General features: G+C 45.5%; 2 protein-coding genes, 1 long non-coding RNA gene and 1 other non-coding gene across 4 annotated transcripts in view; 3 read left to right on the top strand and 1 right to left on the bottom strand.

Annotated features, from left to right (window-relative positions):
• LOC140717751 (uncharacterized) overlaps positions 1-20,992 on the top strand; it is a 47,783-nt gene that overhangs the window by 12,474 nt on the left and 14,317 nt on the right. The window contains exon 2 of the mRNA XM_073031466.1: positions 18,135-18,143. Within this exon, the coding sequence (XP_072887567.1) occupies positions 18,135-18,143 (9 nt within the window). The remainder of the gene's footprint in view (positions 1-18,134; positions 18,144-20,992) is intronic.
• Positions 1,734-1,807, bottom strand: trnan-guu (transfer RNA asparagine (anticodon GUU)). The gene has a single exon. It is a non-coding gene; the product is annotated as a tRNA-Asn (tRNA).
• LOC140717749 (uncharacterized) lies at positions 4,417-11,616 on the top strand. Its single transcript, XR_012096594.1, has 3 exons — positions 4,417-4,583; positions 9,700-9,811; positions 10,031-11,616. It is a non-coding gene; the product is annotated as an uncharacterized lncRNA (long non-coding RNA).
• Positions 19,382-20,031, top strand: LOC140717478 (histone H4). The gene has a single exon (XM_073031057.1). The coding sequence runs from the start codon at positions 19,382-19,384 to the stop codon at positions 19,691-19,693; it is 312 nt and encodes a 103-aa protein (XP_072887158.1). The 3' UTR covers positions 19,694-20,031.

The raw sequence follows: 20,992 nt of genomic DNA, 5'->3' as shown, positions 1-20,992 counted from the left end.
TGGTGGTAGAGGGGAGCTGGCTGGGTTTGTTATCCAGATGGAAGCGGAGAGCTTTGAGACCTTCCTGGTGCGGGGGGGGGGGGGGGGGGGTGTGGAGTTGCTGGACGTGTATAGGGTTTGGACATCCATAGTGAAAATAAGATGGTTGAGGTACCGATGTGGGATGAAACCAATTAGACTCCAACTGAATGACCAAATTAAATCAAAACCATGACATTAGACCCGGCAAGTTGGTTAGTTCCAAAGATGTTGCTCGAGGCAACGCACATTTATGGACAAAGAGAAGCGGATCTTACACACTCATAGAACCATAGAATATTCCAGCACAGAAACAGGCCTTTTGGCCCTTCGTGGCTGTGCCGAACCATTTTTCTGCCTAGTCCCACTGACCTGCACCTGGGCCATATCCCTCCAAACCCCTCTCATCCATGTACCTGTCCAAGTTTTTCTTAAATGTCAAAGTGATCCCGCATTCACCACTTCATCTGGCAGCTCATTCCACACTCCCACCACTCTCTGCGTGAAGAAGCTCCACCCCCCCATGTTCCCTTTAAACTTTTCCCCCTTCACCCTTAACCCATGACCTCTTTTTTTCTACATTGGCCTCAGTGGAAAAAAGCCTGCTTGCATTCACTCTATCTATACACATCATAATTTTATACACCTCTATCAAATCACCCCTCATTATCCTACGCTCCAGGGAATAAAGTACTAACCTATTCAACCTTTCTCTGTAACTCAGTTTCTCAAATCCCGCAACATCGTTGTAAACTTTCTTTGCACTCTTTCAACCTTATTAATATCCTTCCTGTAATTAGGTGACCAAAACCGCACACAATACTCCAAATACGGTCCCACCAATGTCTTATACAACCTCACCATTACATTCCAACTCTTATACTCAATACTTTGATTTATAAAGGTCAATGTACCAAAAGCTCTCTTTACAGCTCTATCTACTTGTGACGCCACTTTTAGGGAATTATGTATCTGTACTCCCAGATCCCTCTGTTCGACTGCACTGCTCGGTGTCCTGACAGAAAGATATCATGCGCCCCGGGTATTCTCTGTTTTCCCTTCTTCTATCCGGCTGAATGGTGTCCGAGTACAATAAGATGGACCCTCGACCTCACAATCTACCCGTTATGATGGGGCACCTGATTATTTACCCGCACTGTGCTTTCTCTGTCGCAGTGACATTTTATTCTGCATTCTGTTATTGCTTAACATTGTTCTCTCTCTTTTCTTTTTACAATATTTTTATTCAGAAGAAAAAAAAACAAGATTTACAGAGTGCAACCCATAGATACATCTCAATATAACTTATGTACATCCATATATTGTAATAAAATTGATCAAAATGTTATAGCATAACACATAAAGGTATACCACTGTAATCAAAAATTACTGGACGATCTTTTAAATTTAAAACCTTTTGTTAATGGTTCTATTACCGGTATCTATAACTTGTTGATTGATTCTAGACAAGACTTTTTAGATAAAATTTAAAAAAAAGCTTGGGAGGAGAACATTGTTCTGTCTCAATACACTGTGGAATGATCTGATCTCTCGGAACAGCGTGAAAGCGAAGCTTTCTGTATCTCGGTACGCGACAACAAACATTTTAAATGCCACTGAACGTGGTGAGGCAGTAGCAGGAACGCCGATCTCCGGACAGCGCAGCGTTTCCCAGCGGGCAATACAACGCACGGCAAAAGCTGCTGGACCACCAGCGTCCCTGGGTGGGCTCGAACCACCAACCTTTCGGTTAACAGCCGAACGCGCTCACCGATTGCGCCACAGAGACTATCCAGAAAAGGCTTCTATAAATGGTCCACTCCAGCGTTGCAAGATGGTGACTAACAATTGATGCTGTGACCAGGCTTTTCACGGTCTACATGAATGGTTTGCACCAGAGGGTGACGGACGACATAAAACTGAAAACGCTGAAACCACATCTGTTTTGAGAGGCAGGTGTTGAAGCAAATCAGCTCTTGTCTGAATGGTGACTTGCATCCTCTCCAATTCACTTACTGAAGCAACAGCAGATGTGTCTCGTTGGCTCTTCACACAACACTGGAACATCTGGACACCAAAGATGCAAACATCTGGATGCCCTTTATTGAATACAGCTCAGCATTTAACACCACCATCCCCTCAAAACTAATCAGCACACTGCAAGACATGGGCTTCAATACCCATTTGTGCGATTGGTTCCTGGATTTCCTCAGTTGCAAACCGCAGTCAGTTCAGATTGGCAAAAACATCTCCTCCACAATATCTGTCAGCACAGGAGCACCACAGGGACGTGAGCTTAGCCCCCAGCTCCACTCACTTTCGACCTATGACTGTGTGGCTAAGTACAGCTCCAACACCATATAAAAGTTTGCAAACATGCAGGATCTCCCAGTGGCCACACATTTTAATTCCACCCCATTCCCATTCTGATATGTCTATCTATGGCCTCCTCTACTGTCGAGATGAAGCCACATTCAGGTTGGAGGAACAACACCTTATATTCTGTCTGGGTAACCTCCAACCTGATGGCATAAACACTGATTTTTCTAACTTTCATTAATGCCCCTCCTCCTCTTCTTACCCCATCACCTATCTATTTATTTATTGTTTGCTTATTCATTCATCCATCCACTTATTTATTTATTATTTATTTTCGCCCTTTTCCCTCTTTTTTCCTTTTTTTCTCTCTCTGCCCCTTTCATAATCACTCCTTGCCTGCTGTCCAGCTCCCTCTGATGCTCCCCTACCCCTTTCTTTCCCTCAGCCTCCCGTCCCATGATCGTTTCCCTTCTCCAGCTGTGTATCCCTTTTGCCAATCAACTTTCCAGCTCTTAGCTTCATCCCTCGCCCTCCAATCTTCCATCATTTCGGACCTCCCCATCTCCCTCCCACTTTCAAATCTCCTACTATCTCTTCTTTCAGTTAGTCGTGACGAAGGGTCTCGGCCCGAAACGTCGACTGTACTTCTTCCTATAGATGTTGCCTGGCCTGCTGTGTTCCACCAGCATTTTGTCTGTGTTACCATATACAAGTTTACTGATTACACTACTGTTGTGGGCTGTATCAAAGGGAGTTATGAATTATCATACAGGAGGGAGATCGAAAATCTGGCTGATTGACATAATAACAACAACCACTTACTCAATGACAGTAAACCAAGGGACTGATTGTGGACTTTAGGAGAGGAAACGGGAGATACAGGAGCCAATAATCAAAGGACGAACTGAGTTGGAGAGACTCAGTAACTTTAAATTCCTGACCTGTCCTGGACCTTATACAATGAAAGCACAACAGCACCTGTACTTGCTCAGGACTCTGCGGAGGTTCAGCATGTCATTGAAAACCTTGGCAAGCTTCTATAAATGTATGGTGGAAAGTGTGCTGACTGGCTGTAATACAGCCTGGTATAGGAACATAGTGGAACATATAGAACATATAGAACATAGGCCTTTGAGTGGAAAATACCACGAAGGGTAGTGGATCCAGCCCAGGGGTATATCACAGTTAAAACATTCATTACCACTGAGCACTTACACATGAAATATTGCTGTAGGAAAGCAACATCCATCATCAAAGATCCTCGCCACCCAGACAATGCTCTTTTCTCACTGCTACCATCAGGCAGAAGGTACAGGTACCTCAGGACTCGCAGCACCAGGTTCAAGAACAGTTACTACCCCTCAACCATCAGGGGCTTGAACAAAAGTGGATAGTTACATTCATTTCAGGATTGTGTTATATCGTTAATTCATGCTCGATATTTATTGCTATTTGTTTTTCTGCATTTGCACAGTTTGATAACAGTTTATAGTTCCTCATATTTACAGTTCACAGTTACCGTTCTATAGTTTTGCTAAGAATACCCGCAGAAAAAGAATCTCAGCGTTGTATCTGGTGACACGTCTGTATTGTGAGAATAAATTTTACTTTGTACTTTGGACTATATGGTGACCTATGCGTACTGTGATAACAACTTACTTTGGATTAAATTTTTGGCTTTGCAATATTTTTCCGCAACTTTCTTTTCTCATGAAATGTTCAGTGATCTTGTTCCAATGTTTTTTACCCAAAATTATACAAGATCATCGAAACAAAAAAATACAAAATACAAACATTAAGTATTTATAAGACCGGAGTCAAATTACAATATGAATATTACTGTCTATAACACACTGAATTCCCGAGGGAGGGAGAAGGGTCACCATTCACCGAAATCCCCCACTATTCCCACTCTGTTTACAATTCTCACTAGTTTTTCAGCGGCTCCACTGATTGACAGCTTCCTTTGCCCCGCCTCCCGAGCTGCTGACACACGTCACGTGAAACACGATTTACCGGTCCGTGACTCGCAGACGTCACAGAGGTATCAGTTTTACCGACGTCGTTTCCAGGGGAACGGTCCGGGGCGGGCGGTTGGTCCGGGATGGTGGGCACGGGGTTGTAGTAAAGTGGAGTCGGTCTCTACTTTGGGTTTCGGCTCCACTGTGGGAATCGGCCTCTCCTCTTCCTGCCCACGGAACAGTGAGTGTCTGTCAGCGCCTCACCGCACCGGCTCTCTGCCTCAGGTACAATATTTCAACCATATTTGCACAGTTACATGGATAGGAAAGGTTGAGAGGGACACGGGCCTAATGCAGGCGGATGGGACGAGTTCAGGTCGACAACTTGGTCGGCGTGGATGAGTTTTACCGAAGGGACGGTTTCAGTTCTGTATAAATCACTGACTCTATTTTGGGAGGTTAATTCCGGATGCCAGCTATTCTCTGTGTGAAATATTTACCCCTCAGATCCCCTTTAAATCTGTCTTTTGCAGTTCTGTACAATTCTAATGAGAGGCAATTCTTTGGCTGATAAGGCAAGTAGAACACACAACCCTGTCTACCTGTGATGCCACATACAGGGAACTGTGTAACAATATTAGAGACACATGCACGGGTACTTCGGTGAGCAAGGCCCGGAGGGATATGAAACTAATGCAGGAAAGTGGGATTAGTATAGCTGTGCGTGATGGGGAGCATAAATGTGATGGGCCAGATGGTCTGTTTCTATCCTGGACAACCCTGGCAACAGCAGTCCTCCACTGCAGTGGGGTTTGTTACCTTCATTCTCAGCTGTGAGCTTGTTCCACTGAATGCATTATACTCTGAGAAGATATCTGCACCCTCCCACTTTGACCAAGCTGTTAGTCATCTCCCAATATTACTCAGAGCTCTTCACCAGATTCCCATATAAAAGTCCTGTTACTGGTGCACAGGGAGTGGAAGCATTTTGGTAGCTTTTTGAGGGGGTTGGTTCACTATTTGACCATTAATACCTTTGTCCAACAGAAATCCGTTGTCCTGGGTTCTGGGAGTTTTAGGTAAGTCCATCCTGAAGTTCTGTGTCCCAGGTTCCCACTGAACTTTCACAGTCAGGGGTTTATTCATGTCTGTATTGACCATCGAGAATCTGTCTCCACTAACTCAGCACTTGGTCTGTCTCCTACCCTGCCCTGGTGATTCAAATGCTCAATCAGATGGTCCTTAAATACCAGCCTGCACCACCCCCACAGGCAGTGTGTTCCTGATTGTAACCACCTTCTGGAGAGAGGACAGTTTTCCTCCTATCCTCTTTAAACCACACATTTCACACAAGAAAACTAATCTCAGTTTTGCATATGGTGACAGAAATGATTTTGGTAATACATTTACTTTCAGCTTTGAACTTTGTAGTAGAGAGCTGGGTGTTGTACTGGTCTGTGTCCTCACTGGCCGGTGCTGTGCTCCGGCAGCTCAGTGTGCTTGGAATACAGTGTCAGTGTTTTTACAGAAGTGTGTCCTTATTACACAATTGATCTTGTCCACGCTGGAGCTTAGAAGATTTGACTGGAGACCAGAATTATTTTTCATACTATTATTGGTCACAGGATCATTCTGGGATGGTCTGGACTATCTGACTCATCAAGTTTATACCAACTCCTGCTACAACATTTCCACATTCTCATTCCCCACTCTGTCCCCACAGCTCTGCTGGTTATTTCCCCTGAAGGACCTGTCTAATTCCTCTTTGAACACTGGTTGTTCCCGCCACCACTCTGGTGAGTCCCATATTTCTCAAGGCAAAGTCAAGAGTGTCTCCCTCCCTGGTGGACCATCTACATACTGTTTCAGGAAACCTTGCTGAACACACAACAAATAATGCCCCAACCAAGTCTCAGCTGTTAAGGGAATCCCAGTCACTCTGGGGAGATTATTCACTCACCAAAGCTACTCTATTGTTTTTACATCAGTTCACAACCTGCTGACATATTTGTTCCTCTCACTGGCTATTGGCTCACTGGCTACAGTATAATCCCATCACAGTGATTGCACCTTTCTCATTCCTGAGTTCCACCCACATTGTCTCACTGGATGAACCTCTGGGATGACCTTGAATTTGTGACATTCTGCCTGATCAGCAGCACAGCTCCCCCAGCCTCATTCACCTCCCTCTGGACTGTCTGAATCTGAATCCTGGAATGTTTAGCTACCAGTTCTGCCCTTCTGTAATGGCTGAATCACTGTGCCATGTACTAATCCAGGCTGTAAGTACGTCTGCATTAACTGTTCCACACCCGGCACTGATACAAACACTCTTCAGCCCCTCGGTGCCACTGTGCTCATTAACTATGCAGTGGTGTACTGGGCAAATGGCATCAACACGGGTGATGCCATCTGAGAATAAACTGATTAGAAAGGCTGGCTCTACTATAGGAGTCAAACTGGACACACTGGAGGCCGTGGTAGAACAAAGGACCCTACGGACTGGACAATGTTTCTCACCCTCTGCATGCCTCCTTGGCTGAACAGAGGAGCATCTTCAGTAACAGACTAAGACAACTGTGCTGCTCCGAGGAGCGCTGTATGAAGTCATCCTTACACTGGGCCATTAGGCTCTGTAATGAGTCAACCTGTAGCCGGGGAAGTGATGACACCCCCCATGTTAGACTGTTGGAGGTAACTTACTTTTTATTCTTTCTCTTACTTCTAATATGTGTTTATCTGTGCACTTGTAGTGCTACTGAGACACTGTAATTTATCTATTTGGACTTACTTTCTGTGTTAATCCACATCAGTCAATGCCACTACTGACCTTTCACTCTTCCCATCAGCTGTCCTGAAAGAGAGCCCAATGAACCATGTAACTAAAACCCTCTGTCCTGCACCAGCTTGTGAGCCACACATATAACTGTACCACCTTTTTATTTCTTCCCTCGCTAGCAGGTGACACTGGGATTACCCCCCTCCCCACCACAGAGTTTCTACTTAATTTGTCTCTTTTGTTAGAACCAATATGGACACGGCCTCTGGCTGCTCACCCTGCCCTTTCAGAATGGCCTGTACTTGTTCAGTTACATCCTTGGCCCTGGTACCAGGGAGGTAATGCACCATCCTGCAGTCTCTGTCCTTGCCACTGATGCAACTGTCTGTGACCCCGGCTAAAGACTCCCCCGTCACTGAGGCTCACCGAGAACGCAGAACAGTACAGCACAGGAACAGGCCCTTCTTCCATTGATGTCTGTGCTGAACACGATGCCAAATGGAACTAAATCTCGTCAGCCTGCGTTTATCTAAGACCCTGACAAATGTCCTTGTATCTGCTTCCAGCACTCCCCTTGGCAGCCCAAACCCGGCCCACACCACTCTCTGTACGGAAACAGAAATCTTACCTGCCCTGAAATTCACCTTTAAATTCTCACCCTGGTGTTTTAAAGCTGTGCCTTCTCATATTTGATATTTCTACCCTGGGGAAGTGATTCTGACTGTCTACCTTGTCTGCACCTCTCATAGTTTTATAAACTTCTGTCATTTCTCCCCTCAGCCTCCTTCACTCCAGGGAAAACAGTCCCAGTCAGTCTGATCTTTCCTTGTAACTCAAGCCCCCAGTCCAGGTAACATTCCTGTGAATCGTTTCTGCGTCTTTCCAGCTTAATCACATCCTTCCTCTCGTGGTGATCAGAACTGCACAGGGTGCTCCTGGTGTGGTGTAATTATTGATTTGTACAACTGTAATGTGATGTCCCAACTCCTCTCAGAGCCTTTGCCGATGAAGGTAAGCATGTGGTGCACCTTCTTCACCACCTTGTCTACCTGTGTTGGCACTTTCAGGGAACTATTTACCTGTGCCTCAGGTTTATCTTTTCATCAACACTCCTCAGGACCCTGCCATTCACTGGGTATGTTCTGACCTGCTTTAATTTCCCAAAATCCATCATTGTGCATTTGTCTGACACTGTAACAACACTTCTCTGTTTCTCTGCCCCAACACGCCAGCAGTAAATGTCAATGAACCATTCACCTCTGAACCTTGCTCATAAATGGTCTTATGAACCCCTCACTGCACCCGTTTCCTTTTTATTGTGCAGGCAACACCTTGACCCCTCTCTATTTCTCTCATTTACAATTTATCTCCACATCATAGTCTGACTTTTGATTTCTCCTGCCACTTTACATGCCATCACGCTTTGCCACCTTAAACTCCATTTTCCAAATATTCTACTCACCAACTTCTTATCCTGTTGGAGAGATCAAATGTCCAATCACAACATGTCCCCCACCACATTCCCTGTTATTGACAACCATGGATTCCTCCCTCCTCCGGGTTATTAAAATCAGTAATAAATCATTGGCAATCTAGAACTGGTTGCTGGGACACTCCACAAGTTATATCATCCCAGTCTGAATCAGACCTGGTATTCTGTCTCAGTATGATAACCAGTCTTCAGTCAATATTAACACACTTCCTTCCCAGTACTGAGATCTGGTCTTGTGCACCAGCCTTTCATGTGGCATCTTGGCAAATGGCTCTTGACAATCCAAAATCACCACTTCTCCAACTTCCCCTGTAAAGTCTCAAATCTCTGGTATGTTTGTCAAACATGACTTAACGTTCAGTAACCCAGGTTACAGGGACAAAAACCAGGTTCCAGATGGACAGGGTGGTGAAGAGGCTTTTGGAACACTGGCCTTCAGTCAGGGCACCGAATATAGAAGCTGGGATGAAATGGTGCAGTTGTACAACACGTTGGTTTGGTCGCATTTCATAAATAGTGTTTGGTTTTAGTGACCATGCAGTATGACAGACACCATTGAGCTGGAAAGAGTGCAGAGGTGATTTATGGGGATGTTGTTGGATCTCGAAGGACTGATTTGTGTAGTTTTGGACTATTTTCACTGGAAAGGTGGAGAATGAGTGCTGATATTGCAGAGCTGTATTAAATAATAAGGGGCCTGGGTTGAGTCAAAGATAACTATTTTTGTCAGGGTTGGGGAATCAAGAACTGGAGGGCATTGGTTTAAGATGAGATTTAATGGGAATCTGAAGGGCAACTTTTCCACACACAGGCTGGTCAGTGTATGGAGTGAGCTGCCGGGGGAGTGGTTGAGTCAGGTATATTAAAAAGGTACTTGGACAGGTAGATGGGAAGGAAAGGTTTTGAATGATATGGGTCAAATGCAGGGAAATAGAACAAGGAGGAGGATAGCCTTGTTCATAATGTGGTGGTGAGGGGGTTACTGACCACAAGCTCAGATGGGAACTTTGGTCAGCGTGGACCATTTGAGCTGAAGGGCTCGTTTCTGTGCTGTGTGAATCTGACTGTAACCCCCTTGGCTTAGTTCAATCACATTAAACTTTTCTAAATGACGTGTTATTTCTTCATAGATTATAGACTCCAGTACCTGAAGTGAAGTTTACTGGACTACAGTCACCTGGTTTTTATCTTCCACCCTTCTTCAACAATGGTTTTCAACTCCACTGGGACCTTTCTGTAACAGTGAGTTTTGACAGACTTCAATGTCTCTACTTTCTCTCCAGACTTCAGTGCAGATCATTGGGACCTGGTAATATTTGCTTTTAGTCCCATTAGTTTCTCCCTTGTGATGGCGGTTGTTACACATTATTGCACAATATTGAAATGTCAGCTTCAGATATCTGTGGGATGTTTGCTGTGTCCACACTGTGAACACTAATTCCCTGTCGGTCCTATGTTCAGTGCAGGCTGGCAATCCTGTGACACCGCTGGTGCCTGACTCCATCGGTCTCTGCCGTTGCTCTGGGTGCATCAGCTCCTGCATGGGCAACAGCTGGCTTTACGTATCGTACTACCCTGGTCTGCATATTGACTTCGACAGCCAGGGCGCAATATCCATGATCGACCCTGACCAGCAGAGGGCCATCACCAACATGTCTGTCTTTGGCCTCCTCTCCTGCTACGATGAGGCCAAATACAGGTTGGACGAGCAGCACCTCGTATTTTGACTGTGTAGCCTCCAATCTTGATGGCATGAACATTGATTTCTCCAAATTCCGGATATCACTACATTCTGTTACCTTCACGCCCACTTCTTTCCCCCATTCTGATGCAATTTAATCCCTTCACCTCTTCTCACGCACCCTCATGACCTGCCCATCATCTCTCTCTGATTCTTTACCTCCTTCGTGTCATCTCATGGTCCGACATTCTCTCCTATTGGATTCCTTTCTCTTCATCTCTTTGCCTTTTCTGCCTGTCACCCACCTCCTCACATCATCATCCCTCCACAAACCACCCCCCTCCCCCACTCACTTGTCCTCCTCCCCCTCCCCAGCACCTTATTTTGGCTTTTGTCCCTTTCTTTCTCATCCCGATGAAGGTTCTCAGCCCGAAATGTCGACTTTGTTGAGTTCCTGCAGTATTCTGTGCGTGTTTGCTTCAGTCTGTGTATTGATTAATCAAACTGGTACAGTGGAAGAGGAATTTGTGGAGTGGTCAGAGACAGTTTCTTACAGCAGGATCTTACCCAGGAACAGGCCATTTCAGATGTAATCTGTGTAATGAGGTGGGATTACAGAGAGATCTTGTGGTGAAGGATTCCTGAAGAAGTGATCACAATGTGGGAGAACTCGAGACCACAAATTAAGGGTTAATTCAGGATCCAGGTTTCAGGTCAGGGTTTTCCTTTCACTAGATGAGCTGCCAAGCATGGTTGACGAGTCCATCTGCCCATAGCAGTTGGTTGTATGACATTAGTAAACCGATTTGCACCTTCCCCTGTCACTAGAAACAGTTCCGTCGGGCTTAGTAGCTAAGCCATATGTTAAAGTCAGGAGCTGGATTTGGCTGATAGAGGCAATTTGAAGTGCACACCATTGGCAGCATTTAATGGGAAGTGGGAGCTTGTCCCATTATCACCCCATCACCGGTTAAGACAGCTGTAAGGCACCGATATGTCGGTATGTGAATGGGAAACTCAGTTGGAATGGGTTGCCACCAGCAGATCGTGGTTGTTGCAGCTCTCAGAGCAAAGTTACTCGATGCAGCAGTACTCCAGTCTGCTTCTGATTAAATCCCTCATGACAATCACAGCTCCATTCTCATCTCTCTTTGATATTTCCCCTTTTGTGTTTTATCCCATCGGGAGGAACACCTGAGGATCTTGAGACCACTCCTCCCCGTGTCTTCTTTCCCTCCCCTTTCACCATCACTGTCCCTACATGTAAAGTGCCTGTGAAAAGTATTCATGCCCCTTGGAAGTTTTCATGTTTTATTGTTTTATGATATTGTATCACAGTGGATTAAATTTGGCTTTTTGTAACTGATCAACAGAAAAAGACTCTTGTGTCGAAGTGAAAACAGATCTCTACAAAGTGCTCTAAATTAATTACAGATAGAAGTCACAAAATAATTGTCTGTATAAGTATTCACCTCCTTTAATATAACACACCAAATCATCACTGGTGCAGCCAATTGGTTTTAGGAGTTACATTATCCGTTAAATGGAGATCACCATGTGCAGTCAAGGTGTTTCAATTGATTGTAGTAAAAATACACGACTGTTGGTAGTCAGTGTCCTGGCAAAGACTACACCATGAAGACAAAAGAACACTCCAAGCAGCTCTGCAAAAAGCTTATTGAAAAGCACAAGTCAGGAGACTGATACAGGAAAATTTCCAAGTCACTGAATACCCTTGGAGTGCAGTTTAGTCATAGAAACATAGAAAACCTACAGCACCATACAGGCCCTTCAGCCCACAAAGTTGTGCCGAACATCTCCCTATCTTAGAAATGACCCAGCTCACCTATAGCCCTCTATTTATCGAAGCTCCATGGACCTATCGAAAAGCCTCTTAAAAGACCCTATCGTATCCGCTTCTACCACCGTTGCCGGCAGCCCATTCCATGCACTCACCACCCTCTGAGTAAAAAACTTACCCCTGACATCTCCTCTGAACCTACTCCCCAGTACCTTCAACCTGTGTCTGCTTGTGGCAGCCATTTCAGCCCTGGGAAAAAGCCTCTGACTATCCACACAATCAATGCCTCTCATCACCTTGTACACCTCTATCAGTTCACCTCTCATCCTCCTTTGCTCCAAAGAGAATAGGCTGAGTTCATTCAACCTATTCTCATAAGGCATGCACCCCAATCCAGGCAACATCCTTGTAAATCCCCTCTGCACCCTTTCTATGGCATCTACATCCTTCCTGTAGAGAGGCGACCAGAACTGAGCACAGTACTCCACGTGGGTTCTGACCAGGGTTGTGTATAGCTGCAACATTACCACTCGGCTCCTAAATTCAATTCCACGATTGATGAAGGCCAATACACCCTATGCCTTTTTAACCACTGAGTCAACCTGCGCAGCTGCTTTGAGCGTCTATGGCAGGGGTGTCAAACTCATTTTCGGTCACGGGCCGGATTGAGCAAAATGCAGCTTCATGCAGGCCGGATCACTCGGACGCGTGCGAACGCAGCTTTCGTTGCCTCCGTTTTCTCAGCCTGCTCTCATGTGTCTCAGTCTCTGCTATAACTACAAAGTGTTTCACTTTACAAATTCCGTTTCTTATGAAGAAGACTGCCGAATAAACACTAAAAACCCTGAAAACCTGATACCTGAATAAACTCAGCATTAGCCATATCATACGCCATAGGCGCTTCGATTACTGGGGCCAGCTTTAATAGTAATTAGATATTATCTCGTGGGCCAAAGATAATTCCACCGCGGGCCAGATTCGGGCCTTGAGTTTGACATATATGGTCTATGGACTCGGACCACAAGATCACTCTGATCCGTCACACTGCAAAGAGTCTTACCATTAATACTATATTCTGCCATCATATTTGACCTATCAAAATGAACCACTTCAGACTTAACTGGGTTGAACTCCATCTGCCACTTCTCAGCCCAGTTTTGCATCCTATCAATGTCCTGCTGTAACCTCTGACAGCCGTCCACACTATCCACTACTCCTCCAACCTTTGTGTCATCAGCAAACTTACTAACCCATCCTTCCACTTCCTCATGCAGGTCATTTATAAAGATCACGAAGGGTCCCAGAACTGGTGACCGACCTCCATGCAGAATATGACCCGTCTACAACCATTCTTTGCCTTCTGTGGGCAAGCCAGTTCTGGATCCACAAAGCAATGTCCCCTTGGATCCCATGCTTCCTTACTTTCTCAGTTAGCCTTGCATGGGGTACCTTATCAAAAGCCTTGCTGAAATCCATATGCACTATATCTACTGCTCTTCCTTCATGAATGTGTTTAGTTACATCCTGAAAAAATCCAATCAGGCTTGTAAGACACATCCTGCCCTTGACAAAGTCACGCTGACTACTCCTAATCGTATTATAGCTCTCCAAATATTCATAAATCCTGCCTCTCAGGATCTTCTCCATCACCTTACCAACCACTGAGGTAAGACTCACTTGTCTGTAATTTCCAGGGCTATCTCTACTCCCTTTCTTGAATAAAGGAACAACATCCACAACCCTCCAATCCTCCGGAACCTCTCCCGTCCCCATTGATGATGCAAAGATCATTGCCAGAGACTCAGCAATCTCCACCCCTCGCCTACCCCATGTAGCCTGGGGTACATTTTGTCCGGTCCCAGCGACTTATCCAACTTCCCAAAAGCTCCAGCACATCCTTTTTCTTAATATCTATATGCCCAAGCTTTTCAGTCTGCTGCAAGTCATCACGACAAACAGGAAGATCCTTTTCCATAGTGAATACTGAAGTAAAGTATTCATTAGGTACCTCTGCTATTTCCTCCGGTTCCATACACACTTTCCCACCGTCACGCTTGATAAGTCCTATTCTGTCATGTCTTATCCTCTTGCTCTTCACATACTTGTAGAATGCCTTGGGGTTTTCCTTAATCCTGCCCGCCAAGGCCTTCTGGCTCTCCTAATTTCCTCCTTAAGCACCTTCCTAGTAGCCTTATAATCTTCTAGATCTCTATCACCCAGAAGTGGAAAGAATATGGCACAGCTGTAAACCTACCTCGAGTAGACAGTGTTCAAAAATTGAGCAGCTGTGCAAGAAGAGAACTAGAGAGAGAGGCTACCAAAACACCTTTGATAACTCTAGATAACTCAACCTTTGATAACTCAAGCTTCTGTGGCTAAAATGGGAGAGATTTTGCATACAATGATAGTTGCCCAGGTGTTTCACCTGTCACAGGTTTATCAGGGAGTGGCAAAGAGAAAGCCACTGTTGAAAAAAGCTCTCATGAAATCTCACCTGGAATTTGTCAGAAAACGAGAGGGACTCTGAAACCAGCTGGAAGAAGGTTCTATGGTCTGAAACTAAAATATAACTTTTTTTGCAATCAGACTAAACTCGTAAGTTTGATGTAAGCCAAACACTGCACATAATCAAAAACACACCATCCCTACTGTGGAGCATGGTGCATTGTGCTTCACTGCAGCAAGCCCTGGAAAGCTTGTGAAGGTAGAGGGTAAAATGAATGCAGCAAAATACAGGGAAATCCTGGAGGAAAACGTAACACAGTCTGCAAGAAAACTGAGACTTGGGAGAAGATTTGTTTTCCAGCAAGACAATGACCATGAGCTTAAAACCAAAGCTGCATAGGAATGCATTAAAACAGCAAAGTTAATGTGGCTGAGTGGCCAAGTCAGAGTCCAGACTTCAATCTGTAGCTGGATTTGAAAAGAGCTTTTCACTCACAAACTGTATGCATTCTGACAGATCTTGAGTAGTTTTGTCAGGAAGAATGGGGAAAAATTGCAGTGTCCAGATGTGCAAAGCTGATAGAGACCTATCCACACAGACTCAAGGTTGTAATTGCTGCCAATGGTGCATCAACTAAATACTGACTTGAAGGAGCTGAACACGCCTACCTGGACATGGTCCATTCCCTGTACATTTGTGTGCCTGTCTTAACACACGACTCCCTTACTCAACACCCTGACTAGTCGGGACCAGCGTTCTGTACACCTTATCCCATTGTGCAGCCACGTTCAGTGAACTATGTGCCTGGATCCCAAGATCACTCTTTACACCAATGCTGGGAAGGAGTCAATCATTAACATTATACTTTCTTCTTTCATTTGACCTCCCAAAGTGCAATACCGCATTCCCTCCCAGATTAAATTCCTTCTGCAACTTCTCTGCATATCTGTTTGTGATCTATATCCCACTGTGTGCATTGATCAATGTTTACACTGTCCACAATTCCACCAATCTTGCTGTCACATGTAAACTTGTAAACCACCCATCAACATTTTCATCCAAACATTGATATATATCACAAACAACATAATTCCCAGCATCAATCCTCGTGGATCATCACTGTTCACGAACTTCCAGCACTACTTAGCTTTCTATGAGGACTCCATTTCTGAATTGAAATTGCAATTTATATTGAATCCCACGGGTCTTTTTCAAATGCCTTACTAAGGTCTATAGAGATCATGTCCACAGTCTTGCCCTCATCAAGCACCAAGATGTTGGTGCTGATTCTTTTTACGTTATATGTCAATGATTTGAATGATGGAGTTGATGGATTTGTTGCAAAATATGCAGATGATATGAAGAGACAGGTGGATGCACAGGTATTTTTGAGGAAATAGGGAAAGACAGACGGATGAAGAGAATGGGCAAATAAGTGGCAGATGGAATACAGAACTGGGAAGTGTATGGTCATGCACTTCGGTTGAAGAGATATTAGGGTTGACTATTTTCTAAAGGGAGAAAAGATACAGGAAAAAGGCCCACCTTTAGCAGCGGGCAGTGTTGGTGCGGGCAGTGGAGTGGGAGTAAGGAGTGCTGGAGGTCGACAGACGACTGGAGATCGGGGGATCGGAGGATCAGCCGTTGTAGGTAGGCCGAGACTGTCGGACCTACCTGGACAGTACCTGAGGAGGAAGGTAAAACTGCGCAGGCGCGGGTGACGTCAGCGGTGAGCGCGGGGTTTAAAAAGAGGCCCACTTTCAGGAGCGGGCAGCGTCGGTGCGGGCAGCGGAGTGCGTGGGAGCAGAGTGCTGGGCTTTGGCTCAGCGGGCTTCGGTGCAAGGGGACTTTGGTGAGAGGAAATCAGTGAGCCTGAGTACGTGCTTGCTGAGGTTAAAAAGGTAAGGTCTGTAGGTACTTTTTTCATCTATTATGACTAATCTGGGATCAGGTAATGGGGGAGACAGTTAGAGCAGTGGTGTGCTCCGTATGCAGTATGTGGGAGGTCAGGGTCAACACAGTTGTCCCTGATGACCACACCTGCAATAGGTGCATCCAGCTGCAGCTCCTATCAGACCGAGTTAGGTAATTGGAGCAGGAGCTGGATGAACTACGGATCATTCGGGAGGCAGAGGCAGAGATAGATAAGAGTTATCAGGAGGCAGTCACACCGAAAAGACAAGAGGTAGGCAGAGGAAATGAAACAGATTGACATTAGGAAGGAAATGGTGATGAGTAGACTGATGGTACTGAAGCCTGACAAATCCCCAGGGCCAGATGGTCTGCACCCTAGGGTACTAAAGGCGGTGGCCCTTGAAATTGTAGATGCATTGGTAATCATTTTCCAATGTTTCTTAGATTCAGGATCAGTTCCTGAGGATTGGAGAATGGCTAATGTTATCCCACTTTTTAAGAAAGGAGGGAGGGAGAAAACAGAGAACTATCGTCCTGTCAGCCTAACATCAGTAGTGGGGAAGATGCTAGAGTCCATTATTAAAGATGAAATAGTGACATATCTAGATAGCAGTGATAGGATTGGGCTGAGCCAGCATGGATTTACCAAGAGTCATGCTTGACTAATCTATTGGAGTTTTTCCAGGATGTAACCAGGAAGTTAGACAAAGGAGATCCAGTGGATGTAGTGTACCTCAATTTTCAGAAGGCATTTGATAAGGTCCCACATAGGAGATTGGTGGGTAAAATCAAAGCTCATGGCATTGGGGGGAAGGCATTGACATGGATAGAAAACTGGTTAAGGAAAGTTAAGGAAAAACGTCTTCTCCCAGAGAGTTGTGGGGGTCTGGAATGCACTGCCTAGGAAGGCAGTGGCCAATTCTCTGGATACTTTCAAGAAGGAGCTAGATAGGTATCTTATGGTTAGGGGAATCGAGGGATATGGGGACAAGGCAGGAACCGGGTATTGATAGTAAATGATCAGCCATGATCTCAGAATGGCGGTGCAGGCTCGAAGGGCCCACTGGTCTACTTCTGCACCTATTGTCTATTGTCTAAAATGAGGTGCAAAGGGATTTGGGAGTCATTGTGCTGGTTCTGTAAAGGTTAATTTGCAGGTGGAGTCTGTGGTGAGGAAGGCAAATATGTTAGCATTCATTTCAAGAGGACTAGAATATAAGAGCAAGGATGTGATGTTGAGACTTTATGAAGTACTGGTGAGGTCTCACTTGGAGTATTGGGAGCAGTTTTGGGCCCCTTATCTTTGGAAGGATGAGCTGAAACTGGATGGGTTTCAAACGAGATTCTCAAAAATGATTCCAGGATTAAACAGCTTGTCATATGAAGAGTGTTTGATGGCTCTGGGCGCTTATTCCCTGGAGGTTAGAACAATGAGGGATAATGAATTGAAACCTATCAAATAGTGGAAGACCTTGATAAAGTTGATGTGGAGAGGATGGGAGTGTCTAAGACCAGAGGACACAGCCTCAGAAGAGAGGGGCATCCTTTTAGAATGGAGATGAGGAAGAATTTCTTCAGAGAGAGTGGTGAATCTGTGGAATTCATTGCCACAGGCGGCAGCTGTGGAGGCCAAGACTTTAGGTATTTAAGTTGGAGGTTGATTGGTTCTTGATTGGTCAGTGCATGAAGGGATACAGGGAGAAGGCAGGAGATTGGGGCTGAGAGGAAAAATGTATCAACCATGATGAAAAGACAGAGCAGACTTGATGGGCCAAATGGCTTAATTCTACTCCTGTATCTTATAACCTGTATCACCACTACCAAACCCTCGATCAATGTTGTCAAGTGTGATCTGCCCACACAAAACCATGCTGATTGTCCCTAAGCCTTTTCAAATGTGGAAAAATCCTGTACCTCAATATCAAACTCGGATCTGCTGGTCTTTAAACAACTCCCACATGTCAGGCCTGGACTTGTCTAACAGTGGCTTCTCCCAATCAATGCCCCTTGGCTTCTGTCTTACTGCATTCTAACTTGCCCTTCATTTAGTACTAGATTTAGTACCTTCATACAAGATCTATTTTTATTCTTACTCATAAGTAAGAGAAATATAAGATCCCAAAATATTCACTGACTCTCAGCTGTCAGCTGGCCTGGTTCATTTCTGAAAAACTAATTCCCGTCTGTTCTGAACTCTGATTGGGCTCTACATAATGTTTCAAACACTCCTCAGATTCACTGAACCAGTCTGGAATATCTTAGCAATAAGCAAGTTGCAGTCAATTCTATGGAAGATAAAGTCCCCCACTTGTTACTGGGGAGGGGCAATTCAATAATCCCGTCAGTGTAACTGAAGTTTGCCTTTGTAAATGAACCCTCCAGTTTGCTGTGACATTCTCAGTTGTGTAATCTTTGCACCTTTTAACCCCCTCACATGTAAAACAATCAAACCCAGGAATGTTGAGCTGCCAGCCCTGTCCATCTGACACATACTCCTAATGTTTAAATAAACTCATTTCAGCCCATCAGTTCCACCATTGGCCTGACATTGGCTCTCGTTCTTTTCAGACTGTCTTGTCATACATACATTCTCCCACTTGCTACTCCAGTTCAAACTCCGCCAAGTGACACTAACAAACCTCCTGGTGAGGATATTGGTTCCCCTCCGGTCCAGATGGAAATGGTCTTGTTTGTCCCGGTCTCCCACCTGCCTGGAAGGAAGCCCATTGATCCGTAATTCTGAAGGCCTTGTGTTGGATAAACCGTTGGAAATTGGCGGGTGTGGTAAAGTGAAGGCGGAGCTGGACGATGAGAAACCGCTCTCGGCTCTGTCCGTCACTCTGACTCTGTCTCCTCCCCTCCCCGCCTCTGTCTCTCTGTGCGTTTTTCGGGCAGGTCGGGGCGTTGTGTATAAAAAGAGACAGCAGCAGTCGGTTTGTCACTGAGCAGCGACCTGAGTGAAGCAGCATCATGTCTGGCAGAGGGAAAGGAGGGAAAGGACTGGGCAAAGGCGGAGCCAAGCGGCACCGTAAAGTGCTCCGTGATAACATCCAGGGCATCACCAAACCGGCCATCCGCCGTCTGGCTCGCCGTGGCGGCGTCAAGCGGATCTCGGGTCTGATCTACGAGGAGACCCGCGGGGTGCTGAAGGTTTTCCTGGAGAATGTGATCCGGGATGCGGTCACCTACACTGAACACGCCAAGCGCAAGACGGTCACTGCCATGGATGTGGTGTACGCTCTGAAACGCCAGGGCCGCACTCTCTATGGCTTCGGCGGCTGAAAAACTCCCACTTCCTCCCGAGAACACAAAGGCTCTTCTAAGAGCCACCCACCACCTCACAGAGGGAGCCGTGTCCACAACCCTTTAATTATTTTTATCGATATATTTGGCTGAGTAACTTTTGAAGCAGAATAATCTGTTCCGCTTGAAATATCCTGCGATTCTGCCTTTTCAGTCGGTGATTACGGCAGAAGCTCTGAATGCATTAAGATCGATCATCATCCCCTCGTCCGTCTCGGACAGAAATCAGTTCCCTCATTCAGAGAAACGATTCTGTAATCATCCATTTAAATCTTCACTGAGGGAATTATATATTAAATGAAACTGAAATTGTAGAATCCGTGATACAATTAATGGTAAATAATATAAAAAAGTAATCAAGCACCGTTGCTGGGTGCTCTGAAATTGGCGGGCGATTTGAAATTAATCCTGCGCCAATCACACTGTATTCTGATTGCATGAAGTCCGACAGCCAGTAAATTCCTAGAAATCCTTCACTGTGTACGTGGTGTGTGAGGGAGATTTTTCCCCCTCTCTGGAGCTCTGTGTTTCGGATAAACCGTTGGAAATTGCCGGGTGTAGTAAAGTGAAGACGGAGCTGGAAGATGTGAGGCCGGTCTCGGCCCTGTCTGTCACTCTGACTCTGTCCCCTCCCCTCCCCGCCTCTGTCTCTTTGCGCGTTTCTCGGGCAGGAGTAGTGGCAGAGGATTGGAGGATGGGTTATGTTATCCATTCACGAAGGAAAGGATCGAAGGAAAACCAAACACAAGACATTGTTCAGATTCTGGAGGGTCTCGGCCTGAAACGTCGGCTGTTTACTGTTTCTCACAGATGCTGCCTGGCCTGCTGAGTTCCTCCAGCACTGTGCGTGTATCGCTGCAAGGAAAAGCCTGCGAGCTGAGTCAGGTCTGCTGCTGCAGTTCATTCATTACAGACTCGGCTGACAATGTCAATGCCCGGCTCAGCAAATATGCAGATATCACTAAAGTGTGAAAAAATGTAACCAGCAATACAACAGGACGGTGTTCAATGAGGTCAGTGATTTGAGGAATGGCAGGTAAATGTGAGATAGAAACATAGAAAATAGGTGCAGGAGTAGTCCATTCGGCCCTTCGAGTCTGCAAACAAAAACAAGAGTTGTTCCATTGTCATTGACGAACCAGGGCAGAACTGCCGTGGGGAATGTTCGGTCCCTGGGAGTGCTGTAAAACAGAGAGATATCGGGGTGCAGATATCGAATTCCTTCAAAGTGTAAACACAGGTTGGCAGGACGGTGAAGAAGGTGTTTGCCACACTTGC

Source organism: Hemitrygon akajei, chromosome 28 (assembly GCF_048418815.1).
Source record: "Hemitrygon akajei chromosome 28, sHemAka1.3, whole genome shotgun sequence".
Classification (NCBI taxonomy): Eukaryota; Metazoa; Chordata; class Chondrichthyes; order Myliobatiformes; family Dasyatidae; genus Hemitrygon; species Hemitrygon akajei.
Note: the sequence above shows the minus strand (reverse complement) of the source record. Positions and strands in the feature narration are given on the sequence as shown.